Here is a 24,297-nt window from a genome sequence, read left to right on the forward strand (position 1 = left end):
TCCTAAAAATGCACTTCTTCGGGTTATTTAGCGGGCAGGCCCGGCAATCTGCCACGGCCCCTCGGGAGGGAGAAATGAACACCCAACTGAGGCCAGTCTCTTATCTATGACGTCTGGCGGGTCTCGTGGGTCACGAGGAAAATCCGTGTTTGACATGAAAGGAAGCATGCGTGGCCCGTGGGGCAGGGCCCAGCCGCTCGGCCAGCGTACCTTGCAGCCTTCGCACGCGTGGACTCCGTAATGGTAGCCCGAGGCTCTGTCCCCGCAGATTCTGCATTCAATGTTCAAGGCTACGCTGGAAGGTTCCTCGGCACCACCGGGAGCCGCCGGGTGCGTGACCGACGAGGGGCTGGGAGCTGGTGAGAGCGTGTCTGAGGACAGAGGACAGAGACTGATGAGCACTGCAAGCGTAGTCAGGGACTTCCACACCGGGTTTGCGAGGCCACGACTGCACATGGGGTAGTCGGTGAGGAGGCACCTGCTAGTGGGCAGAGCTCCCATCCGGGCCTGGGCTGCCCCCCCACCCCAGGTTCTGGACCCGCACCCCATCGGTCTCCCCACCCCCCACTGGACGTGGCCTACACGCAGTTTGTTACTTTGCTTCCCTACAGCTCTTTTGCAATTGTCAACTTGGCAGATGACACCAGAACACAGGATTAAAGAATCCATGTGGGCGACACCGAAAGCAAAAATCCGTGAAAGATTAAAAAAAAAAAAGTTGGACTTTCTTAAAATTAAAAACTCCTTTGTGCTCTGCAAAGGACACTGGCAAGAGGATGAAAAACAAAGACAAGCCACAGACAGGGAGAAAATATTCGCAAAGCACACAGCTAATAGAAGATTTGTATCCAAAATACCCAGAGAAGTCTTAAAACTCAACAATAAAACAAACAACTCAATTAAAAAGTGGGCAGAGGATTCCAACAGACACTTCACTGAAGAATGGTAACAAATTAGCATGTGAGAAGATGCTCCCATCACTGGTGGCCAGGAACTTGTAAATTAAAATGAGGCATCGTCATGCAGCTGTGAGACTGGCTAAAAAAAAACAGGGTGCCTGGGGGGCTAGGCGGTTAAGGGTCTGCCTTCGGCCCAGGTCATGATCCTGGGGGTCCAGGGATTGAGTCTCGTGTCAGGCTCCCTGTTCAGTGGATAGCCTGCTTCTCCCTCTCCCTCTGCCACTCCTCCTGCTTGTGCACTCTCTCTTGCTCACTCAAGTAAATAAATAAATCTTTAAAAAAATTAAATTAATTGAATTAAATTAAATTAAACAACCAACCAACCAACTAACAATACCCCATGCTGGCAAGGATAAGCAGTAACAGGTGGCTGGTGGGAATGCAGAATGGTGCAGCCACATTGGAAGACAGTGTGGCAAAACAGTCCTCAAGGAATTATAGCCCTAAGTATGTACCCAAGGGATCTGAAAACTAAGTTCACACAAAAACCTACACATGAATGTCTATATCAGCTTTAGTGCTAATCTCCCCAAATCAGAAGCAACCAAGATACCTTTCGATAGGTGAAAGGATAAAAAAATCAAAAAGCCAGTCTGAGAAGGTTATAAACTATATGATCTAAATATCTGGCGTTTTGGGAAAGCTGAATTATAGATTTGGTACAAAGGTAAGTTGCTGCAGGAGCCTGGGAGGCAGGCTGAGCAGGTGCAACAGAGGTTTTTGGAGATGAAACAATACATATGAAACATCACAGTGAAGACAACACTATGCATTTGTCAAAACCCACAGAGCTTTACAGCCCAGAGCGAGCCTTAATGTGCGCAAATACACAAAAATCATTTGGGAGGTGTGGAGAAGACCTGATCTAAGGAAACTTGGAAACGAGTGGCTGGCATCTATGGGACCAAAGGCAAAGGAGCTGCATGTAAGCACGGGGTGTCAGCTGTCGAAGTGGCCCCGACAGGGGCACAGGTTATCCACCCTGATGCTACCAAATGTAGACTGGAGACAATGAACTGAAGGAAAAGTGGCATGGGAGCCAGGCCTCTCACTGCTGGAGTGTGAGCCTGCAGATCCGCTAGGAGAGGCGAGGATGACCCACGTGGTGGTGGGTTAGAGCTGCAGGCATCAGCCCAGTAAACAGAGATACAAATCACTATGTACAGAAATATTTATAGACCTGTGTGTATACAAGGGTCAGCACACACACATATCTCTTTGCTGCATCAGCTAGGAAAGCCTAAAAGAAAAGATACTCCAGCAGCAACCCGAAATGACAAGGGAACAAGCAGCCAGAACTCTGATAAGGCTGGATATAGTTCTATGAGCACCACTCCCAGTGAAAGCCTCAGAATTTATAGGCCACCAGGTAAAGTACTCAAAAGTGTCTTGCCCCAGCATTGAAGCAAATGTACCTGTAGAATCAACACTGTTACAGTTCCATCTAACGTAAGACCTGAAAGGTCAACCGTTTCCCAAGTAACTTAACTGCATTCCAGAACAAAACTCAGAAGCATTTACGGGAATACACAAATAGCCATCAGGAACAAAGTGCACAACGTATGGCATTCAATAAAAAAATGTACAGGGCACCTGGGTGGCTCAGTTGGTTACGTGTCTGACTGTTGATTTTGGCTCAGGTCACAATTTCAAGGACAGGTTCTACCCTGGGTGAGGAGTCTGCTTGAGATTCTCTCTCTCCTTCTCCCTCTCTGTCCCTCCCTCCCTACCCCTGCTCATGTGTGCATGCTCGCTCTCTCTAAAATATATATATATATGAAACATGCAAAGAAGCAGAAAAACATGACTCATGATGAGGAGAAAAATCAGTGAACTAAAACTGACTCAGAACTAACACAGATGAGAAAAAAAAAAAAAAAAAGAACTAACACAGATGGGGATCCCTGGGTGGCGCAGCGGTTTGGCTCCTGCCTTTGGCCCAGGGCGCGATCCTGGAGACCTGGGATCGAGTCCCACGTCAGGCTCCCGGTGCATGGAGCCTGCTTCTTCCTCTGCCTATGTCTCTGCCCGGGACTCCAGGTTCGCGCCCTGGGGCAAAGGCAGGCGCTAAACTGCTGAGCCACCCAGGGATTCCCCACAGATGCAATTCTTAACAGAATTTTAACAAGTTAAGTCCGATGATGTATGAAAAAGACAAAACATTACGATCAAGTAGGATTTACCCTGGGAATACAAGGTTGACTTAACCTTCAAAAATCAAATAGTGTAATTCACTGTATCAACCAACTAAAAAAAAATAAAAGCCATTTGATCATCCTATTAGATGAAGGAAGAGTATTTGACAAAATCCAACATCTATTTCTGATAAAAACTCACAGAAAACTAGGAATAGGAGAAGTTCCTTAACCTAGGAAAGGGAATCTACGAAAAGCAGTTATTGTCATACTTAGTGGTGAAACTCTGAGATCAGGTAAGGCACAAGTGTCTCCCCTTGTTCAATGCTGTACTGGAGGTGCTAGCCAGTGAAATAAGGCAAGAAAAAGAAATAAAGGGGACTCCTAGGTGGCTCAGTGGTTTACCATCTGCCTTTGGCTCAGGGCGTGATCCCGGGGTCCTGGGATCAAGTCCCACATTGGACTCCCCACGGGGAGCCTGCTTATCCCTCTTCCTGTGTCTCTGCCTCTTGCTCTGTGTCTCTCATGAATAAATAAATCCTAAAGAAAAAAAATAAAGGCATCCAGCTTAAAAAGGAAGAAGAAGCAAAACTATCTTCATGTACAGATGACATAATTATCTGTGCAGAAAATTCTAAAAAAAAATCTATAAAATATGAAACACTTAACAGTAAATCTGACCAAAAAAAATATGAAAGACCTGTGCACTCAAAACTAGAAAAGACTGGAGGGAGGAATTAATGAAGAGCTATCTAACAGGAAAGAAATTCATGGCCCAGAAGTCTCAGTGCTGTTAAGATGTCATTCTCCCCACATTGATCTTTTGATTTAAGAAATCCCAATCAAAATCTTAGCAGGCTTTTTTGGTAGAAATTGAAAAATGGATTCTAAAATTAACAGAATAGGGCAGCCCCGGTGGCACAGTGGTTTGGTGCCGCCTGCAGCCTGGGGCGTGATCCTGGAGACCCGGGATCGAGTCCCGCATCGGGCTTCCTGCATGGGGCCTGCTTCTCCCTCTGCCTGTGTCTCTGCCTCTCTCTCTCTCTCTAAATGAATAAATAAATAAAATCTTTAAATAAATAAATAAATAAATAAATAAATAAATAAATAAATAAATAAATAAAATTAACAAAATACCCAAAACATCTTCAGAAAAGAAGGATAAAGTTAAAGAATTTAATGCTACTTGACTTCAGTTCTTATTATAAAGCTACAATCAGCAGAAATTAGTGACACAAGTGTCAAATGAGACAAACCCACCAGTGGAACTGTAGTAGGCCCAAGCAGGGAGTCCATTGATTTCTGACAAAGATATAAAGGCCATACAGTGGAGACAGCAGTCTTTTTAATAAAGTATGTTACAACATTTACAAATGAAAAAGAAAAAGAGAAAAGAAATGAATTTTCATTCATATATGAAAATCAACTCAATAGATCTAGGACATAAATGTAAAACCTAAAAAATATAAAACTTGTAGAAGAAAGTAACCTCGGGTCAGGCAACGATTTATTAAATAGGACCCAGAAAGCAGGACCCACGAAAGAAAAACATTGATGGATTGCACTTCATCAAAATTAAGGACTTCTGTGCTTTGAAAAACACTGGTAAGGAAAAGAAAAGCCAAGCTACAGACTAGAAGAAACTATTTAGAAGTCACACATCCAATGAAACACTTGTATCCAGATATATTGAACACTTCTCAACTGTCAAGAGCATGGAAAGCCACTCAGCTTAAAATGGGCAAAAGATGGGATTCCTGGGTGGCTCAGTGGTTTAGCGCCTGCCTTCGGCCCTGGGCGTGATCCTGGAGTCCTGTGATCAAGTCTCACATCAGGCTCCCTGCGTGCGGCCTGCTTCTCCCTCTGCCTGTGTCTCTGCCTCTCTCTGTGTGTCTTTCACGAATAAATAAAATCTTTAATAAAAATGGGCAAAAGATATGAACAGAAATGTCACCAAAGAAGATGTGTACATATAAGAGGTACAGACTTGGAGTTATCACATAAACAAGTCATGAGGATGAAACGTACAGCATTGGAAACAGTCTGCACTATCATAATCACGTTGTACGGTGACAGATGGTGACTGCATATTGTGGTGAGTGCTGTGTAATGCACAGGATTGTAAACTCGCTGTGTTGTATATCTGAAACTAATACACTGTGTGTCAATCATACCTCAATAAAAACATTTTTAAAAAAGAAGATATTTGGTGGGGGCATCTGGGTGGCCAGGCAGTTAAGCATCTGTCTTCAGCTCAGGTCATGATCTTGGGGTCATGGGCTAGAGTCCCGTGTTGGGCTTCCTGCTCAGGGTGGAGGAGGTCTGCTTCTCCTTCTGTCTCTTCCCCTGCTCATGCTCTCTCTCAAATAAATAAAATCTTTAAATAAATTTTTAAAAAATTAAAAAGAAGATACCTGGCAAAAGAGCCTCAGCATCATTAGGCCTCAGGTAAATGCCAACGAAAGCCACCACCGTGACAGGCCATTACATACCTATTAGGACGGCTAAAACCCAGAAGACTGACCATATCTAATGTTGATAGAGGGTGTGCATGAGTTGGAACTCCCATGCACGCTGGTGGGAACATAATCTACCTTGTGTCCCAGCCATTCAGTCCTGGGCATTTACCAGAGAGAAGTGAAAACACATGGTCACACAGAGACTTGTATGCGAATGTTCCCAGCAGCATTATTTCTGACACTCAATACCTGGAAGCAATTCAAATGTTCATCAACAGGTGCATGAATAAATAAACCGTGGTGGAGCCATGGATACAACGGATAAAAAACCTAAACGACCGATATGTGCTTCGATGCAGATGAAATCTCAAAATAATTTTGCAGAGTGAAAGAAACCAGACTGAAAAGAACACCTACTGCATTATTCTTTTTATATAAAAGAATATAGGAAATTCTAGGAAAAAGGCACCTGGGTGGTTCAGTGGTTGAGCATCTGCCTTTGGCTCAGGTCGTGATTCTGGGGTCTTGGGATCGAGTCCCGCAACAGGCTCCCCACAGGGAGCCTGCTTCTCCCTCTGCCTGTGTCTCTGCCTCTCTCTCTGTGTCTCTCATGAATAAATAAATAAAATCTTAATAAATAAATAAAATCTTAATTTTTTTTAAATTCTGGGAGATACAAACAGATCCATAATAATAGAAAGATTGGTGTTGCTCAGGGGAGGGAGACCCAGGGGTGGGGAAGAGGGTTTATAAAAAGGTATATAAGTAAATTTGGAAGTGATGGGTTATTTTTTAAAAAGATTCTATTGGGATGCCTGGGTGACTCAGGCATCTGCCTTCGGCTCAGGGCGTGATCCCAGAGTCTCAGGATCGAATCCCACTTCGGGTTCCCTGCGTGGAGCCTGCTTCTCCCTCTGTCTATGTCTCTGCTTCTCTCTCTCTGTGTCTCTCATGAATAAATAAATAAAATATTTTTAAAAAGATTCTATTTATTTATTGGAAAGGGAGGGATCCCTGGGTGGCACAGCGGTTTGGCACCTGCCTTTGGCCCAGGGCGCGATCCTGGAGACCCTGGATCGAATCCCACATCAGGCTCCCGGTGCATGGAGCCTGCTTCTCCCTCTGCCTATGTCTCTGCCTCTCTCTCTCTCTCTGTGTGACTATCATAAATAAATAAAAATTAAAAAAAAAGATTATTTATTGGAAAGGAAAAGAGAGAATAAGCAGGGGGAGCGGCAGGCAGAGGGAGGGGGGAAGCAGGCTCCCTGCTGAGCAGGGAACTCGGCGCTGGACTTGGTCCCAGGACCAGAGATCATGACCTGAGCTGAAGGCAGACATTTCACCGACTGAGCCACCCAGGTGCCCCTGGAGGTGATGGGTTTTGTCACTATTTTCATTGTGGTGATGGCTTCACACTCAAAATGTGTGTGTGTGTGTGTGCGTGTGTACGCATCAAGTTGTACACTTGAACTACGAGCGGGTTTTTGTGCACCAGCCAAGTCGTTTGGAAGAATGGGGGCTGGGGATGGATCAGCCACGCCAGCAGCCTCACCCATCTGTTCCCCTGGGTGTCAACTTTAAAGTGAACACATTTCAAAAGAAAATAGAATAGAAAAGAAAAATAAAATAAAATAAAGTGAACACATTTCATTGACGGCCCTTCCACGGAAGCAATTTACATAATGCAGAAATATCCCCCGAGGGTTGGAAAATCTCATTTACAAATAAGCGGTAATCTTCGCTCTCAAATTAGCTAGTGACACCAGCCCTGGAGAATCTGGAAGGGAAACGAAGCAAGGTTTTAAGCAAGGTTTTAAGAAGCAAGAGATAATTCCAAATGACCAAAAGGACCAGCAACAATGGTAAGAAGTTAGAAGGACTTCAAACGCTGAGTGCACACCCGGGCCCTGAAAGCCAGGGCCCAGAGTTTGGGGGGTGCCCCTAGTGCGTTTCGCTGTGAGCCCTTCTGGTAAGTTCCCCCGCTTTGGTTTTTGCCACAAAGTTCCCTGGAATTCCCTGAAGACCAGTGTGGAACCCTCTCCCCCCAAACCCTTGCCCTCTCCTCATTTAGATGCAAAGTGCGTATCAGGCCCTGAACTCGGGTCCAGTGTAGGTTTTGATGAAGCCTATGGACTCGGGGCTAGTTGACGTGTCCCTTCCAAGTCTCAGTTGTGTCAGAGCTTTCAGATGGCTTGGGAATACATGTTGGGTTATAGTTCTTGGCAATGACTGAAAAGACACTAACTAGTTCTAGAATGGCGACCTTAAAACAAATTGGGGGAAGGTAATTTCAGACCCCTCCTGTTTGAAGGTGAGGATTTGGGAGAGAGGAAGTCCAGGCTGTGGACTCTGCCTTCCGGAGAAGGTGGGAGGGCATCTGAACACTCTTCCTGTCCATGGCGAGAACTTTCCAGAGGCTTTACCACTGTACCCACCCTGCTCATGCAAGATCTTTGTTTGAGAAGGACCCTGAGAGTGTGTGTGACCTGGAGGAAAGTGTATCCTTGAATTCTTTCATTATAAAATGGACTATACGGGATGCCTGAGTGGCTCAGTGGTTGAGCGTCTGCCTTGGGCTCAGTGCATGATCCCGGGGTCCTGGGATTGAGTCCTGCATCAGTCTCCCCGCAGGGAGCCTGCTTCTCCCTTTGCCTGTGTCTCTGCCTTTCCTCTCATGAATAAAGAAAATCTTTAAAAAAATAAAATAAAATGGACTCTATGTTTTCCAAAGAAGGGGGAAAACTGCCTTCTTTAGAAAAAGAAACAAATGACAGGATGAGCACTGGGTGTTATACCATATGTGGGCAAATCGAACTCCAATAAAAAAAATAAACAAAAAAAAAAAGGAGAGAACAAATAGACACAGATAAATCTTCTCAAATCCAGAAGAAATAACACATTTCTGAGAGTCAATATAAACACAAATAGTATCCAAAAACAACTAACCAGCATGCCGTGTATCTGTAACGTGGGGAATAAAAGACCCATTGGAAGATGAGAGTTGGGTTTTGATTCTGGGTTTTCTCCTACTCTGGGCTTGTCCTCTCCAGCATGTCCCCATGTCCTGAGGTCTGTCTTCCCTACTCTTTCTTCAAATAAACAGAACGATGAACTCAAACATTGCTCTTGGGACTCAGGGAGAGGAGGTGCATGCGGTGACTAACACGGTGCCTGGCAGCCTGGGCTGTCGCTGCCCCGACACCAGCTCAGGTGGGCCTCAGGGCGACCTCCAGATGCTCTGCAAGGTGGTCCCACACCACAGCACACCACATTGTTTCTGGAAGCTCCTATCACCCTGGATGCTGGCTTCTTTCCCTCGAAGCTCCTTCCCTCCCTAACATGGCATGAGAAAGACAGTCAAGACTTGAACCATTTATGAAGGTCTGTTGGGGTCGCTACAAAGGCTGCTTGGTCAGGTAGGCCACAGAGTCCATTAACGTGTCACCTCCTCTGGGTCTCACATGGATCGTGCAATCCTTGATTTACTAGGTTGAGGACACTGCTGCCAAAAAGGATGTTCGTACGGAGAACATGGCTTTAGAGCCCGCTGGGGGGCATGGGGTCAAGTCTTGGTACGGTTTCTTTCTAGCTGTGTGACCGGGCCATGTTACCTAATACCTGTGAGTTTATTTCCACTTGTAAAACGACAACAGTCTTCTCACTGAGTTTTTACGAGGATTAGGTGAGGCTTTGTACAAGATGCTTTTTCCTTCTGCCAGGAATGCTCCTTCCTGCTGCTTGTAGTTTTCTTTGAAGTGTTTCAAACATACAGGGAAAATATGCAGTATAACACCCACGCCCAGGTTTGCAAATGGTAATGTTTTGTCACACTGTTTCCTGCCTTTTGTCTAAAGCGCAACCCACGGGAGCGAACATCTCTGCAGGACTCTTTCCCCGGTGCCACCAGGTGACCGGCATCGTAAAGCTGGCATGAGCTTTGCCAGGTGTGCGTGTCCACATCCACCGACCACATTCGGTGCTGTTGGGTGTTGGAGACGTTACATGAATGGAATTATATCGAATACATCCTTAAGCTTGTTTATTTTCATTCAGTGTTGTTTTTGCAGATTCATGTTGTTACAGGTGGAGCTGATTCACTCTTTTAAGTTACTCTAAAGCATTCTGCTGCAGGAAGCTTTCATGATTTATCTGCTCCCCTTGTGTCCTAACCATCCCCACCACGTGTGTTACTGCGATGCCCACAGCGCCACACACATTGCTGCCCTGCATCCACTACCCCAAATACGGCTGCCATGCATGCATCTCCTTTTAAGCGATGTTGGTCCCCAGTGGCCCTGCTGGGTTTGGGTGGGTGCACCTTGCACTCCTCTCTCTATAGAGGTTTCATCAGTGTACACCGCTTCCAGCAGAGCATGAACCTTTCCTGCCCACTGTCACTAACGTAAGTGCCCAGTCCTGAAAATCGTCTTCCTGGAGCAGGAAAAAGTGAGAAGATGGTTGGTGGAAATGGGCTCCAGGTGAAGGACCTGACACACGGGAGAGCCACGGAGGGCAAAGAACGCAGAGGCCTTTCACTGACGTGGAGAACACCCTCCCTGGGGTCCCCAGAGAGTCCTGATATTCCGTGCTCAGAGTTGAAAACCATACGCCCTCTTCACTACCAAGCACAAGCTGCCAACCCAGACCCAGCACCTTCAGTCCTGACCCGAGACCCACTCCCACCACGAAGCCTGTGAGTCAGGCCCACCCCAGATGGGCAATCGAGGGCACAGTTCGCACCACATTCTCCCGGCCTGGCTTCAACGTTGCCTGGAATGAAGTGTTCCATGATTTCTTCTCAGACATGGCGAGGCTACCTGGGTGGACCCCATGTTTTATTTCTTTGTATTTGCCCTGGTGATGCTTGCTGCAGTTCTCTCTTTTTTTTTTTTTATTTTTTTTTATTTAAGATTTTACTTCTTTATTTTGAGAGAGAGTGAGTGAGCACGGGGAAGGAGCAGAGGGAGAGGGAGAGAAACTCAAGCAGACTCCCTGGTGAATGCAGAGCTCAGCATGGGGCTCGATCCCAGGACCCTGAGATCATGACCTGAGCCAAAACCAAGAGCTGGATGCTCAACCGGCTGAGCCACCCTGGAGCCCCTTCATTGTAATTCTTGATGCAGTGTAGAAAATAGGGAGATAATTCATATATACTTCCAGATAAAAAATAAAAAATCATCCTTTTTATTATAACAGAAGTCTCTGCTTTAAAGAAATAGAAACTCAGAATTTTTAGAAATGGAGCTGACCGCCTTAACTAAATTTCAAGCGTCATTCACGTATAGTTTTTAAAAGTGGGCATACATAGGGCAGCCCGGGTGGCTCAGTGGTTTAGCACCACCTTTGGCCCAGGGCAGGATCCTGGAGACCTAGGATCGAGTCCCACGTCGGGCTCCCTGCAGGGAGCCTGCTTCTCCCTCTGTCTGTGTCTCTGCCTCTCTCCTTCTCTCTCTCTCTGTGCCTCTCATGAATAAATAAAATAAAATCTTAAGAAACAAAAAGTTTAAAAAATAAAGAAATAAAAGCGGGCATACTGTGAGACACAATGTTTCCAGAGACGCCTCCAGGCCCAGTGGACTGGATGTTGTGCTTTATCATGTCTAAAGAGTTCACTGCACAAAGATGTGGCTTCTTTGCCAGCTAAAGAGAACAATTTTCTCTGCAGGAAAAACAACAACAACCACAACAAAAACATTTCTAAATAAGGTTTTTTAGGATCCAGCACACTCACCTGTGATAACAGATCCATCTGATCCCGGGCCACTTCCTAAATACTGGTATTCTGTAAAACTAAAACTTCCAGAACTATCCTCACCAATGGACTGAGAAATCTCTTGGATGTTTCCCATTTCTTGTAGAAATTCTTCAGATAACGGGCTTTCCAGGTCATCAGCCTCAAGGGGGGAGAGGGGGCAAATCGGGCTTTCTGTGTCTACCATCTTGACTGGATGGTTCTGGAAATGTAGCTGAGCCCCAACCTGGGAGGAGAGAGAAGTGACCAGTAAGACATAGAAGAACACTGGTTTTCCTTCAGTGAGGACATCACTTACTGACAACGACATGCCGAGTTCATAATCTAAGAAGGAACACGGTTGACCACCTTATCTCAGTGTGCCTCTCGATAAGAGTACTCAGAACATGAAAATCTGGGGACGCCTCTGTGGCTCAGTGGTTGAGCGTCTGCCTTCGGCCCAGGGCGTGATCCCAGGGTCCCAGGATCAAGGCCCACATTGAGCTCCCTGCAAGGAGCCTGCTTCTCCTTCTGCCTGTGTCTCTGCCTCTCTCTCTGTGTCTCTCATGAATAAATAAATAAAATCTTTAAAAAAAACCAAGAAAATGAAAATCTTTAAACACAAAATGCTTAAGGAGGCAAAGCCGATCTTGCTAGAATCATTCACCTGCTCACGAGTGCACACTGCACGCTCAGCCCAGCCCACTGTATCTGAGCTGGACAGAAACGGCAGTGGACACAGAGTCCTTGCCTTCCTAGGACATCTGTTTTGGTGGGGCCACAATTAGCAAATAAACAAATGCACGTGTGGAATGAGTGTCCGGTGGCAATCCGACAGCACAGTAAGAGTGGATGCAGAACGGACACAGCCTTAGTGAGGGACACTGCCTTGCCCATTTGGGGACAGCAGAACCTGAGAGGGTGAGCTGCGCTGAGGTCTCAGGGGAGAATGTTCCAGCCAACAAAAGCAAGCACAGAAGCCCCATGATGGAAGCCTTCTAGGAACAAGCAGGCCAGGGTGGCTCAATTGAGGGGCATGGGAGAGCAGGAGGGACAAGTCGTCAGCACACACCCTGGTATAGTATCATGTTTGCCTTGTACCCATGGGGTAACTCGTGTAGGTCAGACTGAGCGAGCAAACAAACAGTACTCTCCGGGTGGGTACTGTTAGGAGCTGAACTGTATCTCTCCAGAATTCGTATTGGAATTGGAATCCCAACCCCAGGACCTCAGAATGTGGCGATATTTGGAGAGAGGGTCTTGAAGAGGCACTTATGTTAAAATGAGGCCTTTAGAGCAGGCCCTGATCCATCTGATGGGTGCCCTTATAGAGGGAGGAAATTGGGACACACAAAAAGAGACACCAGATGTGTGTGTGCAGGTGGACAGGTGCATGACAGGTCCACCTGCCTGAACTGCCCTCCCATCTCTGTCCTCCTGGGCTCTCGCCCTGGGCCCACCCATGGGCCCGGCAGCCATGCATCATTCAGTGACATTTAGTTTCTAGAGCTGCTTTCCCATATGAATGGCCACAGTGAAGTCCACGGCCCCCGGCACCCAGAGGACCCAGGGAGGTGTATTGCTGCCAACAGCCAAGGATCACGAAGCCGCTACCACCACATCGTGACCACCAGATGCCAGGCTCTCCCAGCCGAGTGAGAAAACTATTCCAAAGCAAATCCACGGAACGTGCTCTTATAAAACATTTTCACATTTCGGCCCTAGTTACAGTAAACATCTTTAAGTGCAAAGATGAAGGGATGTTTTGACTTCCTTTAGAAATGAAAAATGGGGACAATTCACACATTTTTGTGAAAGTCACATCCCATGCTTAGAATTCAGACAATAAGTTATGCTTGACAGTAACACACAGGAGAGATAAAAGTGAATCATTAGCCTTTCATAAGATTTAAAAGGCTTTCTATCTAATATATATATAATCAGGCTGTGAATCTGTGTGTTTTTTCTATTCTGCATTATATCTTTCAAAATTATTTTTATTTTTTATATTTTATTTAAATTCAATTTGCCAACATATAGTATAACAGCCAGTGGTCATCTCCTCATTCTGCATTATATCAGAAGGAAGATTTCTTCAAATGGCAAGCAAGACAGTGGGGTAAATATTACTTAAGATATTTTTTCACCATGAACAAAAGGTTAAAAACTGCAGTCACTAACGTAAAATAATAACCATAAAGTTCAGCCTAGTAAGTATCAGATAGCTGGACAGAGACTGTGCTGTCAGTGGGGCTGGGACCAGCCCCTCATCAGATTCCCAGCGCTACATGGGAAAATGCATGTGCACAGCTGCCTTTTTTTTTCTTTTCTGCAAATACGTATTTTTTCTTTTTAATTCATGAGAAATACAGAGAGAGAGCCAGAGACACAGGCAGAGGGGGGAGCCTGATGTGGGACTTGATCCCAGGACCCCAGGATCACACCCTGAGCTGAAGACAGACGCGCAACCACTGAGCCACCCAGGTGTCCAAACACCTTTATCTTTAAAGGTGCAAGAAGAGGGGGCGCCTGGGCGGCTCAGTTGGTTGAGTGTTTGACTCTTGGTCTCAGCTCAGATCATGATCTCAGGGTCCTGAGATTGAGCCCCGAGTCGGGCTCTGCGCTCAGCAAGGAGTCTGCTTCAGATCCTCTCTCGGCCCCTCCCTCTTGTGCTCGCTCTAAAATACATAATGAGTCTTCAACCGCTGAGCCACCCAGCCGTCCCTTTTCTGCAAATATTCTATCTTCCAAGCAGGAGCGTCAAAGCTGGAAGAATTGATCATCGACTATAAAAAGATGTCAAGTTCCTTGTCATTATATTCAGGGAGCTCAAATGCTCTTATCATTTTACTTTTCAGTTGCTTTTAAAGCATAGCTGAGATTTATTTAGGGAAATGTTGGTCTTACTGTCTATGGAGAGCTAACAAGATAAAATCCCTCTGCGGAGTGAGGCAACACTGTCCTGAACTCTGGCCAGAGGACTGGTGCTTGCACAGATCACTGAGCACACTGGCCCTGTCTCGCTTCCGGCCAGGGCAGATAAGGCCCGGCTCCCTTTGAAGGCGTCCCCAGGTAGGCAGCTGGGGCTGCCCAGGCACACCTGCCCTGTGGCTCTGGGCGTGCTCTGGCTCCCGGCCTCCCCCTCCCGCGGCCGTGGCTTCTGCTCAAGCAGCAGAAATAACACAGCAAGTCTGGCTCTAAAGTCCACATAGCACGGCCACTGCCCAGTTCCTCGAGGAGAGCAAACCAGGCGCCAGGGGCTGTGTCCTCCGCCCCAGGTGCTCTGGAGGGACAGACGGGCGCAACAAATGACCTCGTTCCTCAGCAGCTCCCAGTCTGGCCGAGGAGGCGAGATGAAACGGCCACAGGAAAAGCAGAGAACGGCAGCAGGACTCCAGAGGGCCTCCTGTTCCCTAGATCAGAGAGGCTCCGACGGAGGCCGAGAGCCAGCTCCCAGCGAGGTGCATGTGCCGTGTAATCCTTCTCGAACCCGAGGCCTGCGGGGGCCCTAAACACATCTTTGCTTTCCCGTCCAATGTCACTGCTGGAGCTGCAACTTGTTGTTTCAGAAACTCAAGTGTAAGCTGATGAAATTCATTTATCAGTCACAATATTCCTGTGAGCAGAGTGTGCAAAAACTATAGGACATAAAAGAAGGAAGGACGGAAGGAAGGAAGGAAGGAAGGAAGGAAGGAAGGAAGGAAGGAAGGAAGGAAGGAAGGAAGGAAGGGAGAGAGACCATCACCATTCTGTGTCACGGAGGGCAGGTGAAGCACGGGAGGATTTGACATTAATTCACGAGCTTTACCGCACGCATGGTGTTCTCCAAACCCCCAACCCTTCCACAGCATCACTTTTTAAAAGATCAGGATGAAATGAGGTGCTGAGGGCACCACGAGCTCTTACTCTGGGAAGCCGAGCAGGGCTCGGCCCACCGGCCTCTGGGTTCCCGCGGCACCTCGGCCCTATTCTGACTCCGCTCTGATCAGAGGCCCGGAGAACTTTCCGCACCTGCCTGGGGGGCAGAGGATGCATTTAGCTAATCTCCGTATCCGTGCTTCTGGCACGGTCCTTACGGTGCGGGCGGCAGCCTGTGTGGACTCCTGAGGCTCCGCGAAGACCGCACAGCATGTGCCTCTGCCAGCGACCCCACAGGGACTCGGTGAGAGGGCTGGGGGCCCCCGCTATGCTGTCAACCACCCCTGGCATGGGCTGCTCTGGATCTAGAACAGAAGTCAGAGTGGTTCTGCATTGGGAAAGGATCAGATATTTGCACAGTGAAGTATGATCGCCTGAGGGGCTTAAAAACAACGCGCACTAGAGGAAAAAGAAATCTAAGCCTCGTAGTGAACAACAGAAGTTCCAAGTTGGCAGGAAAGAGCATGTGTTGGTCAGGGGTGGGGGAGCCGGTCAGGGATTGGGGGAGTGGGTCAGGGGTGGGGTGAGCAGGTCAGGGGTGGGGGAGCGGGTCAAGGATTGGGGGGAGCGGGTCAGGGGTGGGGGGAGCAGGTCAGGGGTGGGGGAGCGGGTCAGGGGTGGGGGGAGCGGGGCTGCCACCGTGGGCTCCTTTACACCGAGGGAGAGGCCTGGGTATGGACCGTGGGGTAAAGGCCTGAATGGATGATAATCAGTTTGACTCTGCACCTTAGAAGCGACAGAGAACATGGGGGAATGTCCTGTGCTAACATAAAGTCGGCACTTTGAAGAAAAGGCAAAGAACTTTCTCGTTTCATCAAATGATTGCGATCAGAGACCATGGAGGAAGCACCTCCTCGTTGGCTCCCGGAGCTGTTACTGCGTCTGACTCACCCCTGCGCCCAGTTTCTTGAACCCGCGAGGCCTTCCGTAAATATTTTCAGAAATTAAACATTAAATAACAGCTTGATACTGTCCCAACCGTCAAAATATTTTTATATGCTATGGGATCGGATACTCAAGAGAAAGAACCGATGGAGCTGGGGCTTGAATTTTCCCCACTCGGGACTTGTATTGGACACAAAGGGATTCAAATACAAACACTGGACTTTTACTGCTACGACTTGTCTTCTGTGATCGATCCTGATTTATTACACTGTAAAACTCCCTTGAAGTACACTTGATGTGCCTACTAATGCCGCCTTATAGAAACCTGTTTATGTTTCCCTTTGCTAAATTAAGTCTGATAAGACTTCACCAAGGGTTTGAAAGGTAAAGGATGGGATTTTTGTCAAAAGAGTACCATTTACACGGCAGATGAGAGTCCGCCAACCGTAATTTGTTACCTTGTCGGATTCTTGATACTTTTCTGTATACCTATTACTTAGTATTTAGAGATTCAGCTCAATTCGTTGGGCTAGGATTTAACATAACATTTCAAAATAAACAAAGAAATGCCGCAAAGCTCTCTGTACTTTCACCGGGCATCAGAAGTTCATAGAAATTGATTACCCGCAGCCACCTGCATAATGATTAATGTGCTTCCAAAGTCAGCTCGGAAAATGCCTCAGACGTCGGAAACAGAAGACTTGAGCACCAGAGTGTGGAGGAACCCGGGACTCGGTGTTTTAATGCATTAAGCCAAAGGCGAGGTAATTACAAGTAGTTTGCACGCCACACAGATTTATCTGGGAACATCTAAGATCTTCCCCAACGACGCCTAAGGCATCGGTGTTTTGTAACCAAAAGAACTTGGCGAGTGAAAGTGGGTGAGGAGCACAGTGTTGCAGGGAACCTGAGTCTCTGCACCTTTATCTTTATTTTTTTAAATTTATTTTTAAAAGATTTTATTTATTGATTCATGAGAGACACAGAGAGAGGCAGAGACACAGGCAGAGGGAGAAGCAGGCTCCATGTGGGGAGCCCGATGCAGGACTCGATCCTGGGACCCCAGGGTCACGCCCTGAGCCAAAGGCAGACGCTCAACCGCTGAGCCACCCAGGCGTCCCAACACCTTTATCTTTAAAGGTGCAAGAAGAGGGGGCGCCTGGGCGGCTCATTTGGTTGTTTGACTCTTGGTCTCGGCTCAGATCACCATCTCAGGGTTCTGAGATTGAGCCCCGAGTTGGGCTCTGCGCTCGGCAGGGAGTCTGCTTCAGATTCTGTCTCTCTCGGCCCCTCCCACTTGTGCTCCATCTAAATTACGTAAATGAATCTTTAAATGAACAACAAGAACAAAAAAAGGTGCAAGAAGAATCTTCCCAAGAAAACTCCTGAAAACTTCCAAGAAAACTCTTGCCGGTTTTACACAAGGTTTACACTGTATGATAGTATCTAACTTCACTTCACACCCAGCAAGCCTTTCCCATTTTCCAGAAACAAGACTTCTTATTTTTAAATATAATCTTATCCTTGTTGGTGGTGAAATTAAAATAACAAGAAAGCTGTAACTTCGGACACATCGTGCACCTGTCGCAATGAAATCTGAGCCCAAGTGCTTGTCGCAAGACTCGGTAGCCAACGGAGATGAGGTTCGTGTTGACCACACAAACGCGCTGCTCTGATGCAGACGGAAGCCCAGCGGTGAGGGCGGCTCCGAAGCAGGTGCCCACCAGACAGCAGAGACGCGACAGTGGCCGAGGGCCTCGCCAGGGACAAAACCGAATGATGACATTCAGGAACAAGGAAGGCCCTGCCTGGTTATGGCAGAGTGACATCAGACATGCAGCAGCAACCTCTGTAAGGCTGAGCCTTCCTTTCTGGGTGAAACCGATGGTCACTTTGGGTTGGGAGACCATGTTTTATGAACATCCTGTAACACGTGAATGTCCACCTGAGCTAGTGACTTGCTTAACCCTGAGAAGACACTGGAAAAGGCAACCTTGGCCCTGGAGGGACCCACGGCCCCAGGGCAGAGGGTGTGGGGCCGGGAAGAGGACACAGAGGGACACGGTAATACTGGCTGAGCACCACCTCGGGCAGGGCCCCAGGAACAGCCATACGTGCTAAGTTCTCCCAACTGGGCAGGGCAGGTGGTGTCCATCCCATTTCCAGAGGAGGAACCCAGCAGTTAGGGGGCTAAATAGCTTGCCCAGTAGTAGGTGAGGAGAAACAAACAAACGATTACAGAGGCAATAACATAGGGAATCCTGGGGTGGGGTGGGGGCGCAGGGCGTCCAGAACGTGCCTTGAAGGAAGGGACGCCCAAGTTGAACGCTGAAAGATGATTAGAGAGAAATCCAGAAAATAATGATAGGAAAGAGGGGAAGGGGCATCTCCAAGCCTAAAGCATCATCAATAAGCTGCTGCAAATGGTGGCACGATCTGCACTGAGACTCGTCATTGCTGTGCTACCGCATAACAAACAACCCTGCAATGTAGGGGCTTGACACACCGCCCACACACGTGCTCACAATTCTGCAGGTCAGCGGTTTGGGCCACGCTGCTGGGCGGGCCATCGGGCGGCTCACCCACGGCCGGATGGTGTGTGGAGACTGGAGCTGGCTGCTGCCTGAGCCTTTCTCAGAGGCCTGCCCAGCCGGGTTCAGAGTCTTCGGGAGCGCAGCATCCCGAGGGCTGAGTGTGGGAACTGTAAGACCACACTTGCGAGTCATTTGGCGTTACTTCTGTCCCATGCTGTGGCCCAAGGCAGGCTCAGATCCAAAGGGCGAATGAGCCCTACCTCTAATGGGGGTGGGGGGGCACGAAGATTTTGTGACCATTGTTGACGCAGCACAAGGGGCAGTGGGAGGGATGGATGGGAGAAGCAGGAGAGGTGCGCGGCCCAGCCCGGCCTGAGCATCACTGCTGGTGGTGGGCAGGGGTGTAGTCCTCAGCCCCTGAGCAACGGGAGTCAGGGCGGGGTGCTGGGCAGCAGTGGGGCCCAGCAACATCTGCATTGGGACGCCCCGGCAGCAGGGTGGCACCTGGCTTTGAGGGACACAGGACGAGAAGTAGCCAGAGTCCTTATGAGACTGTTGAGACCATCCCCAGGAGAGGTGTCAGTGCCCCCAGGAGGGAGGACCAGAAGGACACCAGGGCTCACACTGGTGGCGCACGGCAGCAGGGATGCGGGGCAGAGTCGAGGGGAGACCTAGGCTCTGGCCGAGGTAACTGGGAGGGCAAGGTGACGTCCGTGGAACCCAGGCCGGAGGGGAAGGGCAGGTTCCCAGGGGGAGGGGGCCGCGGCCCATGGAAAGGCAGTCGTAAGGCAGCTGCAGAGTTTGTGAGGGACACACGGGTTCCACTCCTCGGGCCTCCCCGCCTTCTCGGGGAGTCGCAGCGCAGCGGGCAGCGTTCACCTCTACGGTTCTCAGCAGCAGCGAGAGAGGATGCAAGTCTCCCTCTCAGGGCACAGGGCAGCGCTGTGTGTGACCCTGAATACGTTACCACGTTTCTTAGAGCCTCGCTTTCCATACCTGGAGTCGGGGCACTTCGGCAGGTTGTTCTGAGTGGTTGCAGAAGGATGGGCACCCTGTCCTTCCCCCAGACAATATCGTCCCCGGAGGCAAGACCAGGCCTCATTCGAGTGTACGCACAAAACACACCCTTGAGCTAAACACAAAGGGAAGGGGAGAGCCCTGCCGGTAACCAAGAACAAACGTCTGGGACCTGTGAAGGACTTCGCGTCACTCAAACCAATGACGCGGTCGGGAGCAGATCACACCTGGTGAGCAGCGGCATCCAGCCCTACGAGGGTGTTTCCGACCCACCAACCCTGCAGCCTCTAGATTCTCAGACAGACACGCAAGGCTAGTTTCAAAGAAAGTCCCTTTCTCTTTAACTTCCAGGGGACAAGTCAATGGAAGTCCATATTTACTCAAGATCAAGAGTAACCAAGTGGAAAGATAATTACCTCTGGGGTAATTCTATATCCTGGAGGTTAATTTTGGTTTTACGATTTCAGGAAGCTGATAAAAAGACATGCCCATTCTCAAAACTTTCTCCTGGGACTTTCTCCTTCATTTTCAGAAGGCCACGGTGTTGCGTTTTGCCTGAGCAGACAAGTTCTGGAGGCACCTCGACTTCTTCCAAGTCCAGCGAAAGGCGACATGGGAAGAGGACAGGGTCAACAGTAGAGTTCTGAACTAAGGGAACACCAAGGAAAAACGCTTCTCACTCTATTTATAAAGTTACAGGAAACGGTAAATGCCAGGGGTTTCTGATGAGGGCACAGCCTCTCCAGCAATGCTCTGAGCGCCCAGCACCCACTCGCCCGTGGAACCATCTAAGAACTCATCATCAGTTCCTTCTACACACACAAGAATGATTTTTCCAATATGGGCCAACCTTTAAAAAAAATTTTTTTTTGAAGATATTATTTATTTATTCGTGGGAGACACAGAGAGAGAGGCAGAGACATGGGCAGATGGAGAAGCAGGCTCCTTGCGGGGAGCCCGATGCAGGACTCGATCCCAGGACCCCGGGGTCACGCCCTGAGCTGAAGGCAGACACTCAACCACTGAGCCACCAAGGGGTCCCCATGGGTCAACTTTCCCCATGGGTCAAGGTGAGAACCGTTATGACAACTTCGTAAATGACTCTACGTAACAAAGTCAGGAGATGTGTCTTCAGGGTTTTCCGCCGTCAGATTTTCCAACTAAACTGAACAACGGGTGCCGGCTCATTCCTCATTCTGTGTTCTGCTCTATGGCAAAGTAGACCAAAATAAGAAAAAAGCCCAAATCTGGGATAGTTCCTCCTCCATGGGATGGAGGAAAAGGAAATGCTTCTCCTCTGCATTGGTTCTAGTTACATGGGATATTAGAATTATGTTTCTTCTGTCACCAAGATGTCGTGTGTCTACTTTATCGGTCTGTGCATGGCCTGTAATGGGCACGTAGGACACAGCTGACAAGGACACCACTCGTCCTCGAGTTGGGAGGGGGGTTAGAAGATAAAAGGTGTTGACCACCAACCACCCCCGAAATACCAGGCCCACGGAGGGCTCTGGGAAGAGAGACCCTGCAGACCACAGAGGAGAAACCGGGTGACCACACGCAGAAAGCAAACAGGAGCTGCGCTTTCCAGAACTTATTTCCAATATAAAGCTTAAACTCAGCCCAATGCCTGGGAAGCATATGCTTGGAGTCTGTCAACACCGCCACCATACTCAGTCAGTGGAGGGTCCAACTCTTGTGTTGGCCCAGGTTGTGATCTCAGGGTTGTGAGATCAAACCCCACGTCAGGCTCCGCGCTCAGCGCAGAGTCACCTTGAGATTCTTTCGCCCTCTGCCCCTCCCCCACTCATGCACTTGCACCTCTCTAAAATAAATAAATAAATCTTTAAAAAAAACCACAAAAATCAAAAAACAAACTCACCACCATAGCTTGGAGTTGGGCACCACAGAGCAAATGTCCTCAGAGGCTCTGAGCGCCACTCCCTTGTTGGTAAAGAGACGAGCATGTGGAGAGGAGGTGGTGGATCGTACGGTTTAATACGCTCATGTCCCAATCCTCGCTGAAACCACAGCAGAGAAATTAAAATAAAAAACAAAAGGTGTAAGTGGATGAAGTGCAGGAGGGAGGTGACAACAGAAGTATTTGGAGGCTGGAGAGTAGGGGGAGGAAGGCTTTAGAAAGGAGGAGGTAAACCAGCGTCGGGAGACCAAGACTGTGAGGCCCACCCTGCAGAGTGTGGGGTGTTGAGGTACCAGGTGCACCAGTGGGGGGCAGCCCGACCCACAGGCCCGCCCCACATTCCTCTGGGGGGGTCTCCCGCCCCCCACCTGCCCCCACTGCAGGGGTCTGAAATATCTCATATAGGAAGGTCTTCCCCCGAGAGGGAACACCTGCAGACACCTGCCAAGGGCAGGCCCTGTCCGCTCCCAGCCTGCACTCTGCAGCAGGGCTGCCTCCACCGTCCCCACCCTCTGCTCAGGAGCCCAGCCAGCTACGAAGCCCCTCATTTTCCCGTGGAAGGAGACAAGCCCAAGATGGCAGACTGTTTGCCAGGAAGGCCTCTGATAGGGAAGAAAGAGAGCTAACCAACCAACAGCTACGGAAAGATCGACGTGGAGAAACAGAATACAGGAGGAAGAAAGAACAAAACCAGAGGAACTGGTATTAATTTCCCTGGACAGATAAGACACTGCCCTTGTGGAACAAGAACATGCCATAAAAAGGAACAGAGAACAGAAGCTCTCTTGGGAATTAAAAAACCTGCCATCGTGGGGATGCCAGGGGGGCTTAGCAGTTGAGCGTCTGCCTTTGGCTCAGGGCATGATCCTGGGTCCCGGGATCGAGTCCCGCATCGGGCTCCCCGCATGGAGCCTGCTTCTCCCTCAGCCTGTGTCTCTGCCTCTCTCTGTGTGTGCTTCATGAATAAATAAATAAAATCTTTACCCCCCTCCTGCCATCACACACTTAATCAAGAAAGGTAGGGTGGAGGCCTCTCTGTGTGGCAGAAAGAAGTGAGAAGCAGGAAAGGGTAGCTGACAACGGAGAGGGCCAGGAGGTGGTCTGCAGGCCCGGCCAACAGCGGGAGGCCTGGGTGAGGGCAGTGAGCACAGGAAAGTGGCAGCGGATGAGCTCGAGAACATTGCGCAGAAATGAAGGCAGTGGCAGCGCCCACCAGGTCCGCCACAGGTCACCGGGAGGCTCCAGTACATACTGGGGACAAAGAGAAGCTTTTGGAAGCTTACGAGAGGCTTTTGGAAGCAGGAGGACACGTCATATGCAAAGGATCAACTACCAGGTGCTTCTGGGTTTCTCAAGCAAGCGCTGGAGGCAGAAGCACAACCAGCTCTTGGATGCCAAAGTGAAATCGCTTCCAAGTCGTTACTAAATATTCAGATAAGTCATCCATCAGTGGGCGGGCAGAAAAGTTCCTATATATTCTCTTCGTATGGTAGCTGTGTCTCTGGGCCTCCTGCCTCTCTCCCTCCGTAATGCTTGCTACGGGCCTCGTTCTGGAGGGAATTCTTGGTGAAGATGGTTCTTGTTTACAGAGGTCTGGAGTTGGACTCTGGAGCAGTGGCGTTTCCAGCTGTCTAACTCGTAGTGGGGCAGCAAACATTGCTCGTACCCCTCAGGTCAGCACAGTTCTACAGACCCCTGTGGGCCAACTTTATGACCGGGTCATCGTCGGCCATTATGCAGACACGACACCACTGTCAAGTAGACATTCTGACGACGTGGATGACGGCAGGAACGCTTCCAGAATCCTTATCGCATGCCAAGACTGGATGAACGCACCTCAGTCTTCAAACAGCCCCACAGAGTGGGCACTCTTGATATGCTTACTCTCCCGATGAGAGAACTGCAGGACAGAGAGGTGGCGGTGACACGCTCAGGGTCACGCCACCAGTGGAGTCGCAGTTCAAACCCAGCCAGGCAGGCAGTTTCTTCATCCAAGCACCACGCAACTGTCCTCTTTGGAACGTCTCCCAGAGCTCATGTGCACGGCTTCCAATCTCACCACCAGCAATTTAGAGATGTGACAACTTGGTTCCGGGTTACCTGCAAGGGCTTCCCTTCCCAGTTCACCTGTGCCGGGCACACGCTCCACTGTGTCAACGTCATCCTTTGCTAGAGTCCTTATTTAGAGGTGAGAAAAAACAACAATCCAGCATCTCTCTAATTTTTTTTTTAAATAAAGACTGGAGGGGCACCTGGGTGGCTCATTCAGTTAAAGCGTCCATCTGACTCTTGCCCCAGGTCATGATCTTAAGGTCCTGGGATCGAGCCCCACAAAGGGCTTCACGCTCAGTGTGGAGTCTGCTTGGGATTCTCTTTATCCCTCTCTCTCTCTATCCCACCCTCCTGCTCTCGCTCTCTCTCCCTAAAATAAATAAATCTTAAAAAAATTAAAGACTAGAAGTTTCAACCAGAGGCAAAATGAAATGTGAGGCCTACTGGAATCCCCACTATTAGGGCTGCTTAAATGCTTGCATAGCTAGTGGAGAACTGCCCCCTTGGCCAGCGGATGGAGACTCGTCTGTAAGTATCTTTACGTGGGGACACTTGAGGCTCCGAGGAAGACCTCAGAGCCAAGGCTTCAGTGCTAGTGCTGACTAGGGCCCAGTCGCTTTGTTCTGTTTTTAAAATCGGCTTTATTAATGCAGCATAAGGGGCCTACAATAACCTGTACATAACTA

The 24,297-nt window shown here is 48.8% G+C and overlaps 1 protein-coding gene across 13 annotated transcripts in view; it reads right to left on the reverse strand.

The window, feature by feature from the left end:
* PPARA (peroxisome proliferator activated receptor alpha) overlaps nucleotides 1-24,297 on the reverse strand; it is a 72,950-nt gene that overhangs the window by 18,440 nt on the left and 30,213 nt on the right. For 6 of the 13 annotated variants that reach the window (XM_072843529.1, XM_072843527.1, XM_072843528.1 and 3 more), the window contains exons 3-4: nucleotides 11,285-11,531; nucleotides 211-371 (exon numbers count right to left, since the gene is read on the reverse strand). In XM_072843529.1, coding sequence (XP_072699630.1) covers nucleotides 211-371; nucleotides 11,285-11,492 — 369 coding nt within the window. In that variant the 5' untranslated portion in view covers nucleotides 11,493-11,531. Of the gene's footprint in view, nucleotides 1-210; nucleotides 372-11,284; nucleotides 11,532-14,597; nucleotides 14,923-21,520; nucleotides 21,660-24,297 lie in introns of those variants that run through there. The other 7 variants (XM_072843518.1, XM_072843526.1, XM_072843516.1 and 4 more) reach the window with 3 other exon arrangements.

The sequence above is a fragment of the Canis lupus genome, chromosome 11 (assembly GCF_048164855.1).
Source record: "Canis lupus baileyi chromosome 11, mCanLup2.hap1, whole genome shotgun sequence".
NCBI lineage: Eukaryota > Metazoa > Chordata > Mammalia > Carnivora > Canidae > Canis > Canis lupus.